The 23,064-nt window shown below is 41.4% G+C and overlaps 1 protein-coding gene across 1 annotated transcript in view; it reads right to left on the minus strand.

The window, feature by feature from the left end:
* The window catches only part of Acadsb (acyl-CoA dehydrogenase short/branched chain), a 42,663-nt gene extending 19,629 nt beyond the window's left edge, over positions 1-23,034 (minus strand). The window contains exons 1-3 of the mRNA XM_041666470.1: positions 22,889-23,034; positions 2,850-3,009; positions 1,325-1,425 (exon numbers count right to left, since the gene is read on the minus strand). Of these exons, the coding sequence (XP_041522404.1) occupies positions 1,325-1,425; positions 2,850-3,009; positions 22,889-22,930 (303 nt within the window). The 5' untranslated portion in view covers positions 22,931-23,034. The remainder of the gene's footprint in view (positions 1-1,324; positions 1,426-2,849; positions 3,010-22,888) is intronic.
* Between the last annotated feature and the right edge of the window lie 30 nt (positions 23,035-23,064).

Below are 23,064 nucleotides of genomic sequence, written 5' to 3' on the forward strand. Positions count from 1 at the left end.
TTTCAAGCTGTGACACCACCAAAGGACCTCCCACAGAAGCTGGGGGTGGAGATGGAGGCTGTCAGTGACGGCAGAACTGAGCTGGAAGATAACCTCATGGGCTCTTTGCCTTACACACTAGGGTTCTGTGTGTGTAACCACTGTGTCTCCACATAGGATTCCAGTTTTCTAAGTGTTTCATTGATAACAGAAAGTTAGGAAAATCATCAAAAGCTGCTCCCATTAAAACAAGAAGAAATGAAATCATAAAGCTAAAAAAAAATTATGGCCAAAAGCCACTTTTCAATAAGGTGACAGACAAGACACGGAGGGTGGTGCTGAGTAGCAGTGACTAGTTCTGGCACATCCTTAATATTAAAAAAAAAAAATTCATTAGCACCTAGAGAAGGGAGACACCGGGAATGAGTATGGTGATTGTTTTGTTTTTTCGAGACAGACTTTCTCTGTGTAACAGCTCTGGCTGTCCTGGAACTTGCTCTGTAGACCAGGCTGGACTTTAATTTAGAGAGATCTACCTGCCTCTGCCTCCTGAGTGCTGGGATTAAAAGCATTTGCCACCACTTCCCGGCTCAGAATGGTGACTTTTAAGATGCTCTTTCATGGAGTTCCCACACTGATAACACTCTACTCACAGCTAGATTAATTCTACTTTAATCTATTTTATATGCCATACTCTCACAGAAGGGCTATATGAATTACAGAGCTGGAAATCTGGTTAATGCGGAACTCAGATATCAAGTTTAAGATTTAACATTGCTCTGCTTTAAGACTGCCACACACACAAGAAGCCACGCATATGGTCTATAATGTGTACTGTTTGAAGGAACTAGCTAGTTCTTTGTTGCAGCTGCCCTGTGCACTGTAGGATGCTGAGTTAGGAGTGTCCCACATCTCTACTCCACCAGATGCTAGTGGACTTCTTTAAAAGCATTTACAATTTAAACTATCATTTCAGTTAAAAATCTTTAACTGTCTAAAATCAACTAAGACCTTAACTGAAAAGAAACACAGATAATTTTGTCTAGGAGTGAGGAATTCACTTTGTTCATTATAACCTCTCAATTAAAAAGTCTGCATTTATTTTTGAATGTATTTAAAAGTAGTTGGCCAACACAAAATGTAGTCCATGTTATTTGTGTGTTTTTGGTTTTGTATGGGTAATTTTTGTCTTTTATTTTATTTTTTGAGAGGGAAAGAACATGAAGTTGGGTGGGTAGGGAGCCGGGGGAAGATCTGGTAGGGGGAGGGAAAAGAATATGATAAAAATATATCATATGAAAAAATTCAAATAAAAAGTTTGGAATGAGAATTATGAAACATATACCCCTTGTTGGAATAATCCTTGTATCACCGACTTATCCATTTTTGAATTTTCATCCATAGTTGAAACCAAAGGAGCAATTTGTTCCTGTGCAAATTTTTTAACTGTGAAGGAAAAAGAATTGCTGTTAGGGCTATGCTAAGTAGATAAGATGGATATCTTTAAGAAAGAAATAGTTCACTAACAGTTTTTGATAAACGTCTACTTTTTAACCAATAAATTAAAATACACATGACTATTTTAGTCTTTCAAAATAGAAACTACAGGGCTGGAGAGATGGCTCAGAGGTTAAGAGCATTGCCTACTCTTTCAAAGGTTCTGAGTTCAATTCCCAGAAACCACATGGTGGCTCACAACCATCTGTAATGAGGTCTGGTGCCCTCTTCTGGCCTTCAGGCATACACACAGAAAGAATATTGTATACATAATAAATAAATAAATATTTAAAAAAAAACAAAAGAAACAAAATAGAAACTACAACTTCCTTCTTTAAATACAGAAAAAAGCAGTTCCCTAATCCCCTTTGGAGCAAAAAAAATATAAACAATATGGAAGGTATAAAATGAAAAGCGAATGCCTTATTCTCCTATCCTGGAGTTTTAGTTCATCTCCCCTAAGGAAACTGATGTAAACTCATCTACTCCTTCTGGAAAGGTCTCTTGAGTCTTCTGTCCATCTCCGCCCAGTAGCTCTCCCTATCACTTTATTCTATTACACAGGGCAACCACAAGACACACATTCAACCTCCTCTCTGCTTTCCTTCTCCTCCTCTTACTCTTATTATTACATTTTTTGAGACAGAATTTCACTGTAGTTTTCGTTGGTCCGAAACTCCCTATGAGACCAGGCTGGTCTTAAACTCACAAAGATCTGCTAGTTTCTGACTTTGGGATGCTGGGATTAAAGGCACACACCACCATGCCAGGCATCTATTGTCTCCCTACTCCACCAGCACATCCCATCTAACGTGGACCTTTTAGTAGCTGCATGGCCACACACAGGAAGGTTTCTCTTCCTCAGTACTAAGAATGCTCTGGAGTAGGGAGGGCAGGCAAGCCCTCATTGTGGAGATGCTTGCCCTGTGCACTGTGGGATGGTTAGCATCATGTCCTCGCTCCAAGGCTAAATAAGAGACTGAAAGGAAGCAGCTTCTAGAAAGAACTAGAAAATCAGGGAACAGAGATGGGGAAGCCTTAAGTTGTAACCTAGCCTTTTACTCTGTTGCTGTTTTTATATTACTGTGTACTACCTTTTATCAAAAAATTATATGAAACACTTCATTCTCATGACTCTAAATCCAGCTTATTTTGAGGCAGAGACAAGATTACTAGAGCCCTTGACAGCAGCACAGGCAACACAGCAAGATCTCATCTCAAAGATAAACAAAACAAATTCCCTTTAAGCCCCAGAGCAACGACAACGCAGATCAACAGATCAACGTCATCTTCCAGGCAGTTCTGTCTGGCTTCACACTGTAGGCTGAGCTCCACCAGAGGGGTGGCAGGATGAAGCTGGGAAGTTTACTGACCTGTCTCTTTCATCATCATTTCCTCATCAGTAAGTGTCTGTAGAGGTGCGAAGGACAATGCATGATTCGTTACACCGAGCAGAGCTTCTGGCTGCGAAGATTTTAGGGCACGAGGAGGGCTTTTCCAAGAAGACAAGCAAGCCGGGAAGTTTCTTCTTAGCTTTAGGAATAGCCCCGATTGAAGAAGGGACATACACAGAGAAGGAAGCAATTTGAACATTAGTTTCTTGGGGAGTAACTTTATCATGCACTCTTAAGATTTACTTATATGTATGTGTGTTTCTATCTGTGTGAGTTTATTTATACCACGTCTGTGCCGGTGCAAGTCAAAGAGGGCACTGGGGCCCCTGGATCGGGAGACTTAGATGGTTATGAGCCACGTGATATAGGTGCTGGGAATCACACTGGGTGCTCTGCAAGAACCACAAGCACTCTCAAACAATGGGCCATCACCGCTCCAGTCCCATCACTTAGTTTTATATCCCACAGCTATATTCCAAAATAAGAGAGCTTAATTTAGTACATTTGAAAACTCACTGTCCTTTAAACACCAATTAGTTGACTACTGTATGCTATCTCCTTTATCCAGTAATGAGCTACTCTAAATAAGTTCTCTAATTAATGATTATTTTTATGACAAAAGAGGGTATCAGAACCCACTACAGATGGTTGCGAGCTAACATGTAGTTGCTGCGAATTAAACGCAGGACTTCTAGAAGAGCAGCCAGTGCTCTCAACCGCTGAGCCATGTCTCCAGTCCACTTCTGTCATAAAGGAATACATGCGGATAGAGCATGCATACACATAAAATAAAATAAATAAAATCTTTAAAAAGTAAAGATTTATTTTTATTTTTAACTCTGTGGATGTGTGTGGTTTGTGTGTAGGTATGCGTACACAAGGGCCAGTGCCCACAAAGGACAGAGGCATCTGATCCCCTGGAGCTGGAGTTACAGGCAGCTGTGAGCCTGAAAAAGCCAAACAGCTCTCTGTCTGTCTGTCTGTCTGTCTATCTCTCTTCCTCCCTTCCCCTCCCCAGGGTCTCTATGTATAGCTCCAGCTGTCCTGGAACTCTATGCAGATCAGGCTGGCCTCAAAACTCATAGAGATCCCCCTACCTCTACCACCTGGGATGAAAGGTGTGTGCCACTACACCAGGCTTCCAATACCGGTTCTTAATACTGAACCATCTCTCTGGGCCTAGATAAATTTTAACCGCCAAGGAAACAGGTTTTTAGACGAAACTAATTCTCTAAGCGCATTTATCATTTCACTAACTTCTTGGATAGGAATACAATACTTCTGTTGTCTATGACTGACCACTGTTAAGATGGGGAGACAATGCAGTTATAAGGGCTAAGGAAAGAGGCTTTGGAGTACAAAGGAACTAGGCTTAAATCCTAACACCGAACATGTAATAGATATGTAATTTTGGCAAGTGATTTCATTGTTTTTTGGAGGGTGTGGTGCTTTGAATCAGAATGTTTCTCATAGGCTCATATGTTTGCATGCTTAGTCACCAGGAAGTGGAACTGATTGCAAGATTAGAAGATATGGCCTTGTTGGAATAAGTGTGCCACTTGGGGTTTCAAAAATCTATGTCAAGCCCAGGCTTCTTCTTTCTGCTTGCAGATCAGGAAGTAACTCTCGGATACTTATCCAACACCACACCTACCTTCCTATCTGCCTGCCTGTGTGCCTGCCTGCCACTGTGTACCCTGCCATGACGACAAACAATGGACTAAGCCTCTGAAACTACAAGCAACCCCCGAATTAAATGCCTTCTTTTCTAAGAGTGGTCTTGGTCATGGTGTCTCTGCACAGCAATGGAAGGGTGAGTAAGACAGAGGAGTACAAGTGATGTTTTTTAATGTCTCAGTTAAAATCTCTTAGAATCTTACTTTCTATGCCTGTAAAATGCAGATAATTTCATGGAGTCTTGTGAGGATTAATAAAACAATCTATGGAAAAGGTTTATCACTGTGTTATCATTTAGTAGGAGCTCAATAAATATTCATGACTACTTCTATTACAACTACGTAGAATATAGCAGTGTGGTGGCAGTGCTATTAGAGATGGTGGTAAGGGTACCAACTGTTAGCTGCCATTGCTTGCTGTGGTACTTTGAATGTAATTGGGCCCCCGTAATCTCATAGAGGGTGGCACTATTAGAAGGTGTGGCCTTGTTGGAGGAAGTGTGTCACTGTGGGGATGGGCTTTGAGGTTTTCTGTTTCCTATGCTCAGGATACCACCCAGTGCCTCAGTCTGCTTCCTGTTGCCTGCAAGATGTGGTAGTCTCGGCTACTCCTCCAGCACCATGTCTGCCTGCTCCCCATCATGACGATAATGGATGGAACCTCTGAAACTGTAAGCGAATCACCCCAATTAAATATTTTTCTTATAAGAGTTGCCATGGTCATGGTGTCTCTTCACAGCAATAAAAACCCTAACCAAAACAGATATCTCTTGATGAGATAGACAGGAAGTGAAAAGAAAAGGAAATGAGAAGTACAAAGGGTCTCCAGCCGGGAAGGAACGCTGCTGACGGGAGGCAAGTGGTAGCAGCTGGCTCAAGGCAAGAAGAAAAGATGGGGAGAAGCAGAAATATGAAAGTGCGAGAGAAATAAATACAGGGGCAATTTTGCTCAGTGCTGGTGATGGAGTCTTGGATTGTGCCCTCGATATATAGTCCAAAGAATGAAAGAATGAGCCAACTACCTCCATAAACTGCCTGTGAAACTTGCCTATCCATTTCAAACCCTGCACTACACTGGGCTACATTTCTCATTTCTAGGGGAGGTTATTTACTTCACTAAGCCCACTACAGAATTCTTTCTGTCTCTTAGTCAATATATCACCTTTGTACCTGAGTTGATCTTTAAAAGAAAGCCCACTGCTGAGAAACTTAAGAAGTCAGTGGGTCTTACGATGATACCTATTTTTCCTGCTGACACAATTGTGAGCCCCTTAGTCTCAATATTGCTAACAGAGCACATGCCAGTTCAACCCATAACAATTACTTCAGATTTAGAGGAGATAACAGAGGCAAATGAACTTTTAAAAAGTTCAAAATGGTATGGGGCAGGTTACTGAAGATGCTCCCCATAAAGTACCAAGACTCAATGCTGCGAATGGAATCCATTTCTAGCCAGACCATCAAGAGAGATTACTCACTTACGCCTCTTGGTAGTTGATAATAAAGGAAAGGAAATTTGTCCTCCTCTTGCCTTGAACTGTTCAACCAGGATTTCACTGTTGATTTTTCTAATGCCCCTATGCTTTGGCATTGACCACAGTCATTGCAATTTTGGTATCCACTCCATCAAAATGATTTTTCGCAGCTATAACCCATTGTACCACATCATCACATTTTTTTTTCTTTGCACAGAGCAGCAATTGTTACTTGAATGGAATAATGGTTATTTATGTCTTTCCAAATCTTTCCTTAGCTCCAGTCCAATCTGTTTCTACTCAACTGACCAGAGAGCTCTGAAGTACTATGGCTAGAAGGATCAAGTCCATGAACCTGGATAGAGGTGGGGAATGACATCTTTATTTCATTAACTTCTAACAAAAATACAGCATTTAAAAAATTATGAATGAGGCAACACATTTTGGGAATACTAGCAGTATATGTGACTCAGCCCAAAGAAATCACAGACATTTTCATATCACACTGATTTAGTGCCAATATCTTGAAATATATTTTTGTTCATTACTACGCAAAATTACCTTCTAATAAGAACGACCGCTAGGCTGTATTTAAAAAGCACACACTGCTCAATCACATGAAGACATTTTATAACTGTTTCATTATAATTGATTTCCTTTATAATGCTGTATTTTTTATTTTATGCGTTTTAAACATTTTGAGGAAAGGTCTATAAACTTTCACTACGCTGGCACATATGCTTCACTCAAGGTGCTGAAAAGCCAAAAATGCCTGGCTGTAGATGGTCCTGGTAAATCCGTTATTATTCTTGTTACATTTTTGTGTTAGTTAGAACCCCCTTTCCACTATGCTTTAGCATAATGAAGTGTTGTTCTAAATGTTCCTAGAATGCTTCCCGTCCAAGCGCACTGACAGCTCAGAAAAGGCGGAGAACACATTGCAGAAGTCCTGTTGATCTGCATAGACTAAGTTAGACAAAAGGAGAAATCTCAATACACCTTCTTGCATTTTGCTATAAATCCCTCTAGCTGTTGTTTTTCTGCCCTGCCTGCCATCTGGCTCTTCCGACAGACCCAGAAGTGCACCTGTATCCAACACTTGAGGATGAGGAAAGCGCGTGTGAGCAAAGTCTGCTTTTCCTGATGCTGAAGCCACTTCCCTCCTTTCCTAGATGCAGGGTAATTTGCCTTCCTCATGAAACTGTTCTTTCACAGTCCCCCTTCCTAGAGAAAGGAGGAAGGGCCTGAAATTCATACTAAAACTTGAGAATGTTACAGCGCCATCTTTTGGGGGGCAGGACAAAGAAGGGAGACCCTTTCCCCTCAGACTCAGGAAAGCTGACCCTTTCTACCCTTGACCCTTGTTCCTGCCCTACTGGACAACTGTCCTTATGTATTTAATGGGTCTACGTCACAAATATTCTTTCTGCCCAACGCCTACCAAAAACTTAGGAAATTTCAGTCCAGAGTCCAGCTCGAGTGACATTCTGGTCATGACCTCTTCTCATATTTTCACACGAAGTTATTGTGCATCTGCTCTGAGATGGCACTCAGTACTCTGACCACAGCCTCAATATCTGTGCCCGGCTCTCCTGATAAAATATGGTGCTACACTTGTTCTGGTATGTCATCAGATGTTCAAACCTATCAACAAATATACTTTATCCTCCAATCTCTCCTGATGTTATGACCTCATTATCTAGCCGAGATCCCTTGCAAGCATTTATTTCACAATACTGGATTTGGGAGAACACAGTGACTCTATTTCCATCTTGACTCAAGGTTGGAGGGTTCTAGCTTGCCAACCTCAAAATTTGGCCTAAGGTGTGGACACTAGAAGTTTGGTTTCTCAAGGCCAGGTAACAAGATGTTTGACTAAGGGCACAAGTACAAGATGTTTTGAGAATTAAGGAAGTAACTACAATTATTTGTTCCTTGTTTTGTGGTAAGGAAGTCTTTTGCCCGCCCCTTTTGCTTTGGGTGTAAAAGGACAAGGAGAAATAAACTCCTGGCTGCAGCAGTGACTCTTATCTTCTGTGTCTTATCTCATCTTCTCTCAATTCTCACTCCCTTTCAGGCACGTTCAATAGGTCAGCTGGTCTCAACAACTGGAAGCATTCTTACCCATATATTATTATATTATTTCTTCTTCTTCTTCTTCTTCTTCTTCTTCTTCTTCTTCTTCTTCTTCTTCTTCCTCCTCCTCCTCCTCCTCCTCCTCCTCCTCCTCCTCCTCCTCTTCCTCCTCCTCCTCTTCTTTTTTTTTTTTTTTAGGTTTTTTTTTTTTTTTGATTTTTCGAGAGAGGGTTTCTCTGTAGCTTTGGAGCCTGTCCTGGAACTAGCTCTTGTAGCCCAGGCTGGCCTTGAACTTACAGAGATTCGCTTGCCTCTGCCTCCAGAGTGCTGGGTTTAAAGGCCTGTGCCACCACCGCCCGGCTGTTTTGTTCTCCTTTAAAAAAAACTTGTTATGCTACTGAGAATTTTATCTTTCCCTTTCCTCAATCAAGGGCAATGTTCCTTTCTCTTTTACAAAGCTTTGTCTGGAATGCCTTACAAACGAGTTGTGAAAAGTTCTTTTTCACTACCCTTCACCCAGTTTTCTTAAGTGAGCACTTTCCAAATACAAGTATTAAAACTTATTAAAATGTGGCCTTTAATCCCAGCACTAGGGAGGCAGAGGCAGATGGATATCTGTGAGTTCGAGGCCAGCCTGGAATACCCAGCAGGCTCCAGGACACCTAAGGATGTTACACAAAGAAACAAAGCCTGTCTTGGAAAAAAAAGGCCTTATTAAAATGCAAATGAATTAAAACTTAATGGCTATATGGTGGTATTAAGGTGTGGGGTCCCTTAGAGGAAATGAGGCCAAAAGACTCCCCTCTTATAAATGGAATCAAATCTATTTGTATTGGTTACTTTTCTCATCATTGTTACCAAATTCCTGTCATGAAGCAATAGAAAGTATTTATTTTGTTTGGCTCACTGTCTGGAGATATCGTTCCATGATAGCAGCAAAGATGTGCTAGTGGGAGTGGCTTGAGGGTATAGTGATAGAAACATGGAACTTTGCTTACATTTTGATGGACCAGGAAGCAGGCAAGGCTACGTGTTTCCAGGCCACCCCTAGAGACCTACTTCTTTCAACTGGTCTCCAACTCCTAAAGGATCTACAACTTCTCAAAGCAGCATCACCAGGTGAAGACCAAGTGTTCAAACACGTAAGCCTGTGGGGCATTTTATATCTAAGCCGTACTACCCTTACAAAAGTGGCTTTAAAGAATATTCCACTCACTTGCCTTCTGAGTCAGTCAGTCAAGGGAGGTCACAGCTGTTCCCAGCAAGGAAGGCCACAGGCAATCTAATCTGTTGAAGTGTTGCTTTGGGACTGATCAGACTTCAGAACTATAAAAGGATAAATGTCTGATCTTTCTAAATTACCCCTCTCTCTGGTACTCTGTTATAGCATTATGAGCAGACTAAGATGCCATATTTATAGTAAGACACAATTATTCTACTTTAGTCATAGGCACAAACACACACACACATACAAAGGATGCAGTGAAGTCAGCAAAAGTAAAAAATTAAAAAGTCAATTAAATATTAATGAAGGAATGGCTAAATTTTTGTGGTATATTGATTCAATACAAGATTTCATAAGCATCAAGGCAAACCAGGAACCTATATATCAACACTGATACAATTTAAAAATACTGAGGAAAAATATAATTTGCAAAACTGTAAGTTCAGCATGACAACATTTATGTGTACCTTAAAGCACAGACACGCTACATGTCTAAAGACATGGACCGAAAGTGTACAAATCAGCTCTGGAGTTACTATGAGGGCAGGATGGAAGTGTGGGGTTTCTTTAATACTGTTTATTTCTTTGAGAATAAATCTTAGCAAAAATGGGTTTTTTGTCAGTTACATTAGTTTCTACTCTTTTGCTAAGAATACTTGATAAAAATTTTAATGTTACAACTTATTCTCCAAAAATTGTATTTAGTTTTATTTATGCATAGATGTGCAAGCCTGCATGAGTTTATCTGCACCATGTGCTTATAGGACCCCATGTCAGCCAGAAGAGGGAGTCAGATGCCTTGAAGTTACTGGTAGCTGGACCCTGGGAACAGAACCCTGGTCCTCTGCAGGAGCAGTAAGTGCTTTTAACTGCTGAGTCGTCTCTGCAGCCTCTGTTGGAACTTCTTAATGTGCATATAAAAGGCTAGAAATAGGTTTTAGGTAACACATTCAATATAACATTTAAGGACCATTTCTTGAATTTTTTAAAGTTACAAATAATTAAACTAAATTAACTGGTTTATTTTTGGAAACATTTCCCAATAACTGATTTCCCTGCCCCATCTGGTTCCTTTCTCCAGAAGGTCAGAGAGGCTGCCTTATCTGATTAAGGTTAGTTCCTCTAGAGAGGGGTGAGTGCCTCAAAACCCCCCAAGACTTTATCAAATAAGGAAGATTAACTGCAGGATAAGACTGGTGTGACTTGGAGCACAGATATATTTCACCCGAGACCACTGAATATCCTTGGGTCCATTCATCTCCCCTAAAACCCATTCTCAATGACCTCACTCTTCCTTTATCTGCAGTTTTGTTTTTCAAACTCTCGTGATCTGCGGTCTGAAAATACTAAATGGAGAAACTGCAGAAATAAACATGCACACTTTTAAACTGCAAACCATACTGAGAATATAATGAAGTCTCCCATTATCTTAACTCTGTCCCACTGTCCCACTGGTAACTGTGTGGAGGGCCAGGTTATCAAACAGACTATTGGCAGTAGGCGGTTGTTTCATACAGTTCAGAGAATAATCTATAGTTGTACTTTTAGCTTTGAATGAGTGAGTTATTAAGTAGATTGCAAGCAAAAAATAAAAGAATAAACGCTGAGTCACAGGCAAAGAGTTAGAGGCCAAAACAATAACAGGACATCCACAATATCCAATAGGGACACTGGCGTACCCCAACTGAGAAAGAAAATGAAAGGTAATGTCATCCGATCAGGTCGCTTACAAGTACCTACCAGAAAGAGCCTTAAAACAGTCAGCTAGAGCCGGGCGATGGTGGCGCACGCCTTTAATCCCAGCACTCGGGAGGCAGAGGTAGGCGGATCTCTGTGAGTTCGAGACCAGCCTGGTCTACAAGAGCTAGTTCCAGGACAGGCTCCAAAGCCACAGAGAAACCCTGTCTCGAAAAACCAAAAAAAAAAAAAAAAAAAAAAAAACAGTCAGCTAGAATTCCAGAGTGAGAAAGTATAGCACAAATAATAAAAACCCAGACACAGATATTGGGGTTCAACCCATAGATCAGAGAGCGAAGCAGCCAAACTAGTTAGCCATATAGGCCAGGGAGTTGTCATACACCCCATAATCCCAGGACTCAAGAGACAGAGGCAGCTGGGTGGTTTGTGGTGCACGCCTTTAATCCCAGCACTCAGGAGGCAGAGGCGGGCGGATCTAGAGCCTAGTTCTAGGATAGGCTCCAAAGCTACAGAGAAACCCTGTCTAGAAAATCCAGAGAGAGAGAGAGAGACAGAGAGAGAGAGAGAAAGAGAGAGAGAGAGGAGGAAGGACCTCTGTTAGTTCAAGGCCACTGTGGGTGAGATTGAATTTGTCTAAAAGAGAAATAGAGCTCACACAAAGGTGATCTCAACACTTGGGATAATATGCCTTGAATCTCAGCACTAGGGAGGTGGAGACAAGAGCGATATGGCTGAGCAGAGAGAGGAATATAAGGGGAAGTGACAGGAGCTCAGTGGAGTGTGGAGTCTGAGGTTTGGCAGAACAAGGACTGCCCCTTTGGTCTGAGCATTGGTAGAGGTAAAAGGTCTCTTTAATGGTTGACTGCTTTGCTCTTCTAATCTTCAGCTTCAACCCCAATATCTGCCTCTGGGTTTTTATTATTTGTGCCACAAGAGAGTCTTGGACAAAGCAGAATACAGGCTGGGTAAGGTTTCTAAGTAATAGAACAAATAGCAACAGCAGACAGATAACATCAAATCAAATGTTTACAAACAATCAGCAGAAATCAACTTGCAAAAGTGTCAGCTGGTGTCCTCTGTGGGAGTCCACAGAAGTGGATCCCCTAGGTTAGAGAATTCAGACCGATTCTTGCTCCTTCAAGGTTCTATGACAGGAGGTTTGACCTAAGGTGTGGCTACTAACAGGATGTTTTGACCTAGGCTGTGGTTATTTGATGTTTTGGGTATTAATAAGGTAACTACTTTGTTCTTTGTACTTGATAAAGAAGCCTTTTGTCTTCCCTCTCCTTCTACATAAAGCCTATGAGAAATAAACACGAAGCAAATCTCAGTATTTTCTGGCTGTCCTCCCAGCTCTATCAGTTGTCTCTGTCTCTTTCTTAATCTTCATGTTTCCCTCTAAGCATGGCGGATGTCGCCCGGAGGCAGGTGGCACTTTGGATGTGGGGCTTGGATTAGGAAGGTCATGTGATAGACATGGCAGAGGAATAAAGACACTGCAGGGGTAGAAGTGAAAAGTGAGCACTCGATAAATAGTAAACATGGAAGTATGGGGAGTTTATCTCGGGAGTAAAAATTGTAAATAAAATTTGTAGATAGGAAATAGTAGTCAGCTATCTGTAAATTTACTTGGGTATATTTTGAAAGCCAGGAGAACCGGGTGCAGCAGCAACAAGTGCAGACAAGTATTAGAGTCTGTAAATAGTTCAAACTTCCTGCTCCCTTCCCCAAACTGGTGGTGTGGTGCAGCTGCCACCATTTTCAAACTGCAATACAGAATCAGCAAGTACATAATATTAATTATGACCAACCTTGGCAAGCATATACTTTGCCTAAGACTTACTCCTATGGCAGCATCACGGCAAAGTGGTCCTCTTTTATGGCTACATCTTCCTGTTTCACTAGCTAAGGTATTAAACCCTTATTTTGAAGCAGTAGCTTGTTTGGTACAGAAAAGCCAGAATCTAGGTGATCTAATGTGATCAATGTTCCTTATCCTAAGCAACAGGTTGGTTGTTATTTCAAAATAATGATTCTTGGGCAATTGCGTTTGTTCAATTTTTAGATCAAATTGATAAATACTTTCTAGCTGATCGATTACTGCAGTTTGCACAAACACATTCCTTTATTTTTCTTAAAACTGTAATGGAAGATTCCTTAAAGGATGCTTGCTATGTTAATTTTTACAGATGGTTCTTCTAATGGAAAAATAGCATGTGTTGGTGATGATAAAGTATATGTAGTACAAACAGATCTGGCCTCAGCTCAAATAGTTGAGCTATGAGCTGTTGCTATGGTATTTCAGCTTTTTGCAGAGAATGAATTTAATTTACATACTGACAGTCATTACATTTTTAGAGTTCTTCAGGTCATTGAGATTGTCCCCTGCATTGGAACTAGTAATAGTCAGGATAGAATACTATTCCAGAAAATTCAAAATGCCATCCATCAAAGAAAATTGCCATGCTTCGTGGGTCATATTAGGGCATATTCCTCGTCCATTGCCTGAACAGAATGTTTTAGCTGAAAAATTTACTCAATTGATTGCTTTATCTCAACTTGAGCTTGCTCAGCGATCACATGCTTTACATCATCAAAATGGTAAAAGTTTAAGAAAACAATTTGGTTTAACAAGAGAAATTGCTCGTCAGATTGTTAAGCAATGTGATGGATGCCCATAATATTTACCTGTGCCTCATTCTGGAGTAAATTCTTGAGGTCTGCTTCCTAATCATTTATGGCAAATGGATGTTTCTCATATTGCAGAATTTGGCAAACTAAGATATGTGCATGTGGTAACAGATACACATTCAGGTTTCTTAATGGCCATTGCACAAACTGAAGAAGCCACTAAGCACGCGATAACTCATTGCTTAAAATGTTTTTCATGTATGGGAATTCCTAAAATTATAAAAGTAGATAATGGATCTGGATATATTAGTAAAGCATTTCAACAATTTTGTTCCCAGTGGAATAGTGAATATAAAATAGGCATTCCTTATAATCCTCAAGGACAACAAATTGTGGAGGGAGCATGCCCATGGCTCCTTGAAAACACAACTTCAAAAGATAAAAAGGGGGAGTTATACCCTCAGTCACCACATAATGCCTTAAATCATGCCCTTTTTACTCTAAATTTCTTGAATGTGGATGCCACCATGAAGACAGATTTTGGCATGGTGGCACCAGAGCAACCTTCGCTAAAGCAAAATGGAAAGACCTTTGCACTAGATTGGAAAGGACCCGATGCTGTTTTAATATGGAGTCGAAGGCATATTTGTGTTTTTTCACAGGAGGAGAATGAAGCTCAGTGGTTGCCTGACTGTTTGGTGCGGTATGTGGAATTATATTATTGACCTGATAATGTTTGTAACACTTGAGTTCACTATGGAGATGTAACTGGTTAGAAAATGGTTGGAGCTTATCTGAGAAAATTTTGACATAATGCTAATGAGTCCTTAGATTTGATACATTTAATAAGACAAATTTGGATTTTGATGCAGCTAAAACTGCTAAAGATATCCTAGACCAACTTAAAAAGACCATCCCATTTTGGTCATCCTTTATTAGGAGGTATTGTGGCCATAGGAGCACGTTGATTGCAAAGCATTATCTGCTTGCGTAAGATTATCTAGTTACTTGTGAACTCTCTCAAAGGAAAGTTGGTTCAGAGGTGCAGGGTGTCTAGCTAAGTATTCTCCCTTAATCCCTTATGAATAGAGTCTAATCAGTGATGGGTAAGATCTTTTTCCCTCCAGGCAGCTTAAGACAGGAAGTCCAGGATGGAATGTACGTACTGATAATTTGGAAGGCAGAAGAAGAAGCTTTAAGGACTGGAAGAGATGGCTCAGAGGTTAAGAACATTGCCTGCTCTTCCAAAGGTCCTGAGTTCAATTCCCAGCAACCACATGGTGGCTCACAACCATCTGTAATGGGGTCTGGTGCCCTCTTCTGGCCTGCAGGCATACACACAGATAAAATATTGTAAACATAATAAATAAATAAATAAGATGACCTAAGGAAATGTTGGGCGGTGGTGGCGCACGCCTTTAATCCCAGTACTCGGGAGGCAGAGGCAGGCGGATCTCTGTGAGTCTGTGGTCTACAAGAGCTAGTTCCAGGACAGGAACCAAAAGCTACGGAGAAACCCTGTCTCGAAAACCAAAAAATAAATAAAAAAAATAAAATAAAGTAAAGCGGGAAATGTGGGAGTTCACAGAAGTACGTCTGTTTCACCTTGTCTAAAGGTCAAGAGTTCAGACCTATTCTTGCTCCATCAAGGTTAAATGACAGGAGGTTTTGACCTAGGGAGTGGTTCTTGATGTTTTGGGTTTTAAGAGGATAACTACTTTGTTCTTTGTATCTTGGTAAAGAAGCCTTTTGTCTTCCCCCTCCTTTCTGGATTGAGGTACAGAAGGCCTTTGAGAAATAAACAAGGCAAATCTCAGTAGTTATTGGACATCCTCTTGACTCTAATAGTTCTCTCTTATCTATCTCTTTCTTAATCCTCCTGCATCCCTCTAGGCATGGACAGATAAGCTAGGAGGGACCCAACTGATGTAGTCACCTGAATGTGGGCTGCGACAGATCTCCTTACGATTTTCTCTCCGTGGGTGAACTTCTGTACCATTGCACTTCTGCCTATTCCCACTGTAAGCATTTTTATATGATAGCATAAGCAACAGTAACCTGGGTTGGAAATGGTTTATCATCTAATGCTTATCAGGGGCCGACTGTGTTTACTTTGGGTCTGTTCTTCCCTTTCCTTGTTACAGAGGTGGGGGAAACAACATTGCTTCCAGAGCCAGCCTCTCAGTGAGCACAAATAGCATAGAACAGTTTACCAATAAAATGTGCATCATAACAGTGCTTATATTCAAATAACTTACTTTGTTTAAGAATGGCCCTAACGTTTGAGAGAAGTCAGTAATACAGTTTGGGTGTGTCAAATAGACTAGCATTTCCTTTAAATGAAAGGTTACAGTTCTTACTTTAATGAGGAAAGCAAAACAAAACTGAACAAATGTTGAGGTTGCTAGGATCTACAATAAAAACAAACAATCCATGAAACTGTGAAGAAGTAAAAAGAAATTCATCCTTCTTTTACTGTGGTACCTCAAAATACAAAAGGAATAGCCACAGAGTAATAGGTGTGGCAAGTACTTAAGATAGGAAGGGCACTATATATATCACCACCACCCACAGCTTCGGGTGTCTAGTGGACATTTTGGAAAATACACTTTGCACATGAGGCGGGCTACTGTAGTCCTCTAAAATTTCAAGCATCTCCCACTTCCTTCTTCTCTGGGAAGAGGGATAAGTAAGGAAACCCAGAATAAGCCTTCTAGCTTTACTTGCTTTTAGTTAACTGTGAAAACGTCACTAATACATTATCCGAGTAATACATTATCAGTTTCCTACCACTTCACCATAGAGGACACCTACAACTGAGGCTACTCAATGGGATAAAATGGTTTCTTACTTTTTTTTTTAAGTTTCTTTTTGTTCTTCTTTGTCCTAACAGCAAGGTTAACTACTTTTGAGAAAAGGAGTAGTTAATTTATAAGGACATGAACTTAGTAATTAGCAACTCACTCCTGGTTTATAGAAGGTAGAACATTTGAAAACTTCAGATAACATTAAAACATGGATCATCTGGGAAAAATCACAGAGACAGCTGACCTGAGCTAGTGGTAGCTCACAGACACTGGACTGACATCTGGGGAACCTGTATGGGACCGAATTAGGCCCTTTGTATGTGGGTGATAACGAGCTTGATCTGTTTGGGGTGGGAGGCCTGGCAGTGAGACCAGGACTTATCCTGGGTGCATGAACTGGCTTGCTGGAGCCCATTACCTATAGTGGGATACCTTGCCCAGCCGGATTCAGTGGGAAGGGGCTTGGTCCTGTCTCAACTTGGTATCCCAGACTTTGATGATTCCCCAAGGGAGGCATTATCCCTTCTGAGGAGTGGATAGTGAGTAGGATGGGGGGGGGGGGCGGAGGCAGGGGAGGCAGAGGGAGGGGGAACTGGGGTTGGAATGTAAAATGAAAAATTTTTTAAATTAAATAAAAAATGTGGATCATCTAACACAAAGCATGTAATTTGCTGCTCTCTTTTTTAAAACTAAAAGCAGACATATTGGAGATACTTGGTTTATAAGTGTCCAACCTATGGCCCAAGAGCCACATGCGGCCAAAGATGGCTATGAGTGCAGACCAATACCAAAATCAAATACGTAAAACACTGTGAGATTTTTCTTGTATAAATTGAAGGTTTTAGAGATAAGGTTCAATACATCATATGAGCCTATGGGGGCATTCTCACTCAAACAATCACAAGAGCTTTCTGGCAGTGAAATGGTGAGTTTACCCTAGGTATGTACTGAAAAAAAACTTAGAATATCGAGCGTTTTATATACTTCTGTTTCAGGCACCCACTGGGGTCTTAGGACACAGCTGTCATAGGGAAGGGAAGCTACTGTACAATAGCTACAATTTTTCATTCTGTACTTCCAATAGCTAAAGGATTTTAAAGTTCTATATAGACCATTTACTAAATTCTCATTAAATCAGAACTATTCACATGAAGGTCTGATTGAAGTATTTCCTGTCTCATTTTTGATTTTACCTCTTTATTTTCCTGCCTGCATATCACCATATTTCAGATTTCAATCTCTCCACTCCACTTGCTTTACCCACAAATCCTAGTTTCTGCTCTTGTTGTTCTTCAAAGCTACTGAAACTGAACTTTTCTCTTCCACAGGTCTCTGGCTCTTCATTCTAGCCTCTAGGAGTTCCTAACAATGCCTTAATTTTCTAGAAGAGTCACAGTGACTGGTCCAAAAGATGATGAAAGAAAGCAAACTTTTGGAGTGCACTGCTAAAATTACTAGACCACTCGCTTCCACCAATCCTAAAGGAAGGATGTTGTAAGGCAGTATTTGAAACCTATGACAGACATCTCTGCTGCCACCCACTTACCTGATTGTCTCCATCAATGTATTTGGTAAATGAACTTACTTAAGACTTTCTTTTGTGACACAAGAGATCATGTAATCTCTTCCAAAGTAGAACATGCCACTCAAACAACTTGAATCCATCTTTGAAGGCTATAGTTACTCATATTTGGGTCAGAATAAACTATCATCTTATTTTCTTTGGAGTAAGAATCTTGTCTTACCCTAATACCTACAAGGTTATAAGGAAAAAGTCACTGTTTCCCACTCTTATACATTATACAGTTCTATACCAGCGGTTCTTCAATGGATGAGTTTGCCTCCAGGAGAGCACTGGCAATCTCTGGAGATATTTTTAGCAGCCAAAATTCATAACTTTGGTATCTTATGATGCCAGATGTGACACTAAATAGTTTACAACACAGAGGACAGTTCCCTACAATAAACAATGAGCTGGCTATAAATGCTATCAGTGGCAAGGTTGAGAAACCCTGGTCTAGCCCTTAGGAAAGAAATCCAGCGTGGGAATAAGACAGCCAGTGTGCAAGGAGCCTGAGAGAAGATTAGAGTTTCCAGAGAAAATTTTTATGATTAGTGGTCTTGGCATGGGGGGGGGGGGGGAAGAACGGGAAACAGATGTATTTGTATCTGAAAAAAAAATCTGACATTTCTATATTGATAAAGAGAAATGTTTTCTACAAGCCCATGTTTTGGTAAACAAAAGTAATGTCAGTTGGGACTATGGGTAATCTTTTTGGCAACAGACATATAGGAAAAGGTAGAATAAAGTTGTGACCATTTTTTTTTTTTTTTTTGAGACAGGGTTTCTCTGTAGCTTTGGTGCCTGTCCTGGAACTAGCTCTTGTATACCATGCTGGCCTCGAACTCTAGCTACTTGCCTTTGCCTCCCAAGTGCTGGGATTAAAGTCAAGCACCACCATCACCCGGCTGTGACTGATTTCTATAGTGGAGAAGTTTCTCAGATTTGAGAAGCTAAAGGTCTGTAACATGATGCAGACTAGAAAACATTCTGTCTCTCTGTAAAATGATCATACCAGCTGTTCTTATATTATTTTTTTAATTTTTTAAAATGATTTATTTGTTCTGTGTACAGTGTTCTGTATGCTTGCAGGCCAGAAGAGGGCACCAGGTCTCATTTTGGATGGTTGTGAGCCATCATGTGGTTGCTGGGAATTGAACTCAGGACCTTTGGAAGAGCAGGCAGTGCTCTTAACCTCTGAGCCATCTCTCCAGCCCTCTTATATTATTTTTAATCAAAAATTTTAATCAAGCAGAGTATTTCCCTATCTTGATACTTTTATTTACACATCTCCTTGGCCTTACTCTCTGTTCTTCTGTTGTTTTACCCAAATCTATGCTACTCCTCCTTTGGGTGTTCAGTCCAAGATCCATCTCCTATCTGCCCATACTACTTCCTCAATAGTAGCAATACTCTGTTTCCTCATGTCCTAATATTCACTTTTTAAAACACACATGCCCCATCTCCCCAGTTAAAAACAGAAGTTCAATGGTGTCAGGTACCCTGTTGTAAACATACACATCTCCAAAACTTGCCCATGTACTTTACATAAAGATAACTTTCTCCCATTTCTCTCAGTGTTACTGGTAAGGGGTTTTGACTGTATCAATAGCTAATGTTTCCCAAGTCTTTACCACATGCAAAAATCTATTCTAAGTAGATAATATCTGATTTAATCCACTGCTCTCCCCCTTTGCAGAAAAGGCAATGGAAGGTGAGTGGGGAGTCACTTTCTAAAGTTATCAGACTCAGAGGTGATAGAACTCCAACGTCAGCACCCTGACTCCAGAACTTACAACATACAAAGTGCTTCTGATCCATCTGTGAGGAAGTAAAAGACCAGCGGTAGAGGCAGGCAGAGCATCCTACCGGAACCTGAATGTCAGGAGATTTTGAAGCACTGGGCATTGCCTCTGAAGTCTTCATTTGCAAATGAAGCCACTAATACTGACTTCAGAGGGGTCACAGAAAGAATGAAAATCTCAGATACGAAATATTGTCCCAGTCTGTAGCTGATTCCTAGCAGAAGCCAGGTTTTCAGTTCGTCTGTGAATAGGGACTATGTTTAGCCTAGGCTTACACTTCTGTATCTTGTTTTGTTTAGAGATAAGGTCTTGCCATGGAGCCCAGGCTGACCTAGAACTCTCAACCTTCCTGCTTTTGTCTCTAGAGCAGGGAGTTACAGGTATATGTCACTGCTCTGGCTCCTTTCTCTACTCTGTCACTTTCTGTCGCAGCGATCTATATAGTTAACTCTGATTGAGTACATCTGAGGCTCTCGACCTCAACAGCACTGCATAACCCTAAAGGCTAAACTCTCACATCATTCTCTGTTTGTTACAGCACGCTTCTTTCCCTCCTAGAGTCTAAAACCAGTCTCCAAGGAGCCTCTCTGCTCCATAATAATCCCCGTTATTGCTCTCTCCTCTGAACTCAGGGATACACTGTGAACTCCCTAGGGTTCGTTCCACAGCTACATGACATGTGCTTAGGTAGATGTAGTTCTAAAATCTTGAGGACAGAATCCTTGACCATACATGTTTTGGTCCATATTGCATTGGCTGTAGCACCCAGTGGCTCATACATGGTAGCAAGGACATTTACTGAAAGCTGAGTAGATGTTGGTCTCTTCTAAGGGTCTTACATGAACATATGAACTCATTTAGTCTTCACAACAACCCCATAATTGGTACTATCAGTTTTCCCCCCATTTTATAGATCAGAAAATTGAGACTAAGGTTATACCACAGAGCCTGGCTAACGTTATAGCACAGAGCCTAGCTAAGGTTATACCACAGAGCCTGGCTAAGGTTATACCACAGAACCTGGGCTCTATAACCAAGCAGCTCTATATCTAAGCAGCTTGGCTTCAGAATCTACTTTCTTAACTACCATGGTACAGTTAAAATTCAGTAAAATATGCTAATTTGTGTAAAAGAGATCCCAAACCTATTGAGGACTATAAATGAAGAAATCCAAATAAAACACAACTGTGCTACCTCCACTGAAGGAGTAGCAGCAGTAGCGTTTGCCAAATTCAACTAATCCGTTGTATAAAATCTCTACATCCCCGAATTAAGCTGTTACTTGTTAAGATGTTTATGAAAATAAGGTGAGATCAGAAGCTGGAAGAGCACCAAGAACATGTAGGTTACGTAAACAGCGGATCAAATAGAAGAACCCCAGACATTATTATTAAGCAACAATTATAAAACAGTATTAAATAATAATCAGGAGAACCTACTTTTACTCCTTTGTGACAATACACTAACTTCACTAATTTTCTGAACACTCAAAACTTGTAAAGCAATCAAATAACATTAATTATCTATAATGTGAGACAAAGAGGTGTGGAAAGAGGTGCGGCGTGCTGCCGCCTCCAGGCTTGAGACTGAAGAGAAAGAAGAGCCTTTGATTTACTACAGTAAATGCAAAGGGACATATTAGAAAACAATAAAGTCCCAAGGAACTACTTGTACTAACAACCGCAAGTGTGCCCAAATGTACGAGAGGTTTGGTTTGGAAAGCACGCTGTAAGAGGCCAAAGGACGTCACAGAGCAGACAAGGTCTGTGTGGCAATGCTGATCCTGACACCTTGAGTGAGTCAAACCTTTGTGTGGCTACAGAGACCCAAAATAAACAAATGTTAGATAATTAGTTTTTTGGGCAAGCTTTAAGGTCTCTGAAGCCATTGGATCCTTTCCCTCGTCAATAGCTTATAAAACCAGAAATGAATACTGCAGGATTTTGATTTCTATCCCCCCACATAATGGGATCTGCATCTTATCTGAATTGAGACTTGACATCTACCCAAGAAAATAATTACTACTGTCTAGCTGGAGGTTTTCCAGTTCACCACCACCACCACCAGCACCAGCACCAGCACCAGCACCAACACCAGCACCACCACCACCACCAAGGCAAAGGCATTCATTCGATTATCCTTTTCCTTAAGAGTTGATCCTAGGGAATTTGTGAATCACCTGAGCTGAAAAACACCCTCTAGGAAAGCTGTCTATTTCAGGGACCTGTAGAAACACATCATATAGTCCAGCAAAAATAGAGGCTTCCACAGTGGTTCTCTTGGCCACTGTCCACTCCGATATGAGGGTCTTCTGTTATTCTGGAATACAGTCTGTCTTCCGCACTGGGCTGAGTATCTGTCTAATTCCAAGACTAGAAAGCCCAGGGGAATCACAGGAGGTCAGAGAGATGCAGGTGTGAGAGAGGCTCTCCTCAGTTCAAGTTTGAGGAAGGGGACTAGAATGGGCTTTTGAGATCCCCACAGTCTAAAGTCGGACCGTCCAAGGGAGCCGCTCAGTTCACAACAGTGAGATATAGCTGAAGAAATTCTTTCCCTGAATGGTAAGTTCCAGCAATACGAGGTCCCTTCCAGCTTTTCCAGCTGGGCTGCTGAAAGCAAGAGGGTGACTCGAAGACTAGGCCTAGATTTTAATTCTTTAAAGAAGGTGATAGTCACCGGGGAAATGTGGCTTGAGAGAGGTAACATTTCTGCAAAATGCTTCCGAGGACCCTTGATTTGCAGGTTGTCTGGGACTCAATAATAGTCTTAGCAAAGGGCATCTTGCCGAGGCGGCCCTCCGATTCCAGGCGTGTTTGTTCCGCCGAAGCTTCTAGACCAGCCCCTTCCTTCTGCCTACTTGCTGCCGCACCTGCCCTCCCCATAGAAGCTGAAGCAGGCTGGGACCGATCCTGAAGGAAATCGAGATGGCGGCATCCCGCCAGTGAAAGGTCTGAGGAGACAGCCCCCAGGCTCCGAGCTCCCCTAGACCATTAGGAGAAGATGCCGTAGCCGGGGATCAGTGTCGCCCCGGACCCCCCGGGACTGTCGTTTCGAACACACTCACCAGCCCGCCCGCACGCCACAGCTGCAGCGCAGAGGTCGCCATCCTCGTCTTGCTCAGGTCAGCCTGCTAAGCCTCAGGGCTAGACACTCTGGGTGGGGCAAACTCGGGCCCCGCCCACTCCTGCTCATCCTCCCCTCACACACCCCCTGGAGTCCCCGCCCACTCCCGCCTACGGA

This window comes from Microtus oregoni, unplaced genomic scaffold (assembly GCF_018167655.1).
Source record: "Microtus oregoni isolate MIOR12 unplaced genomic scaffold, Mior012 000016F_ref0000370, whole genome shotgun sequence".
NCBI lineage: Eukaryota > Metazoa > Chordata > Mammalia > Rodentia > Cricetidae > Microtus > Microtus oregoni.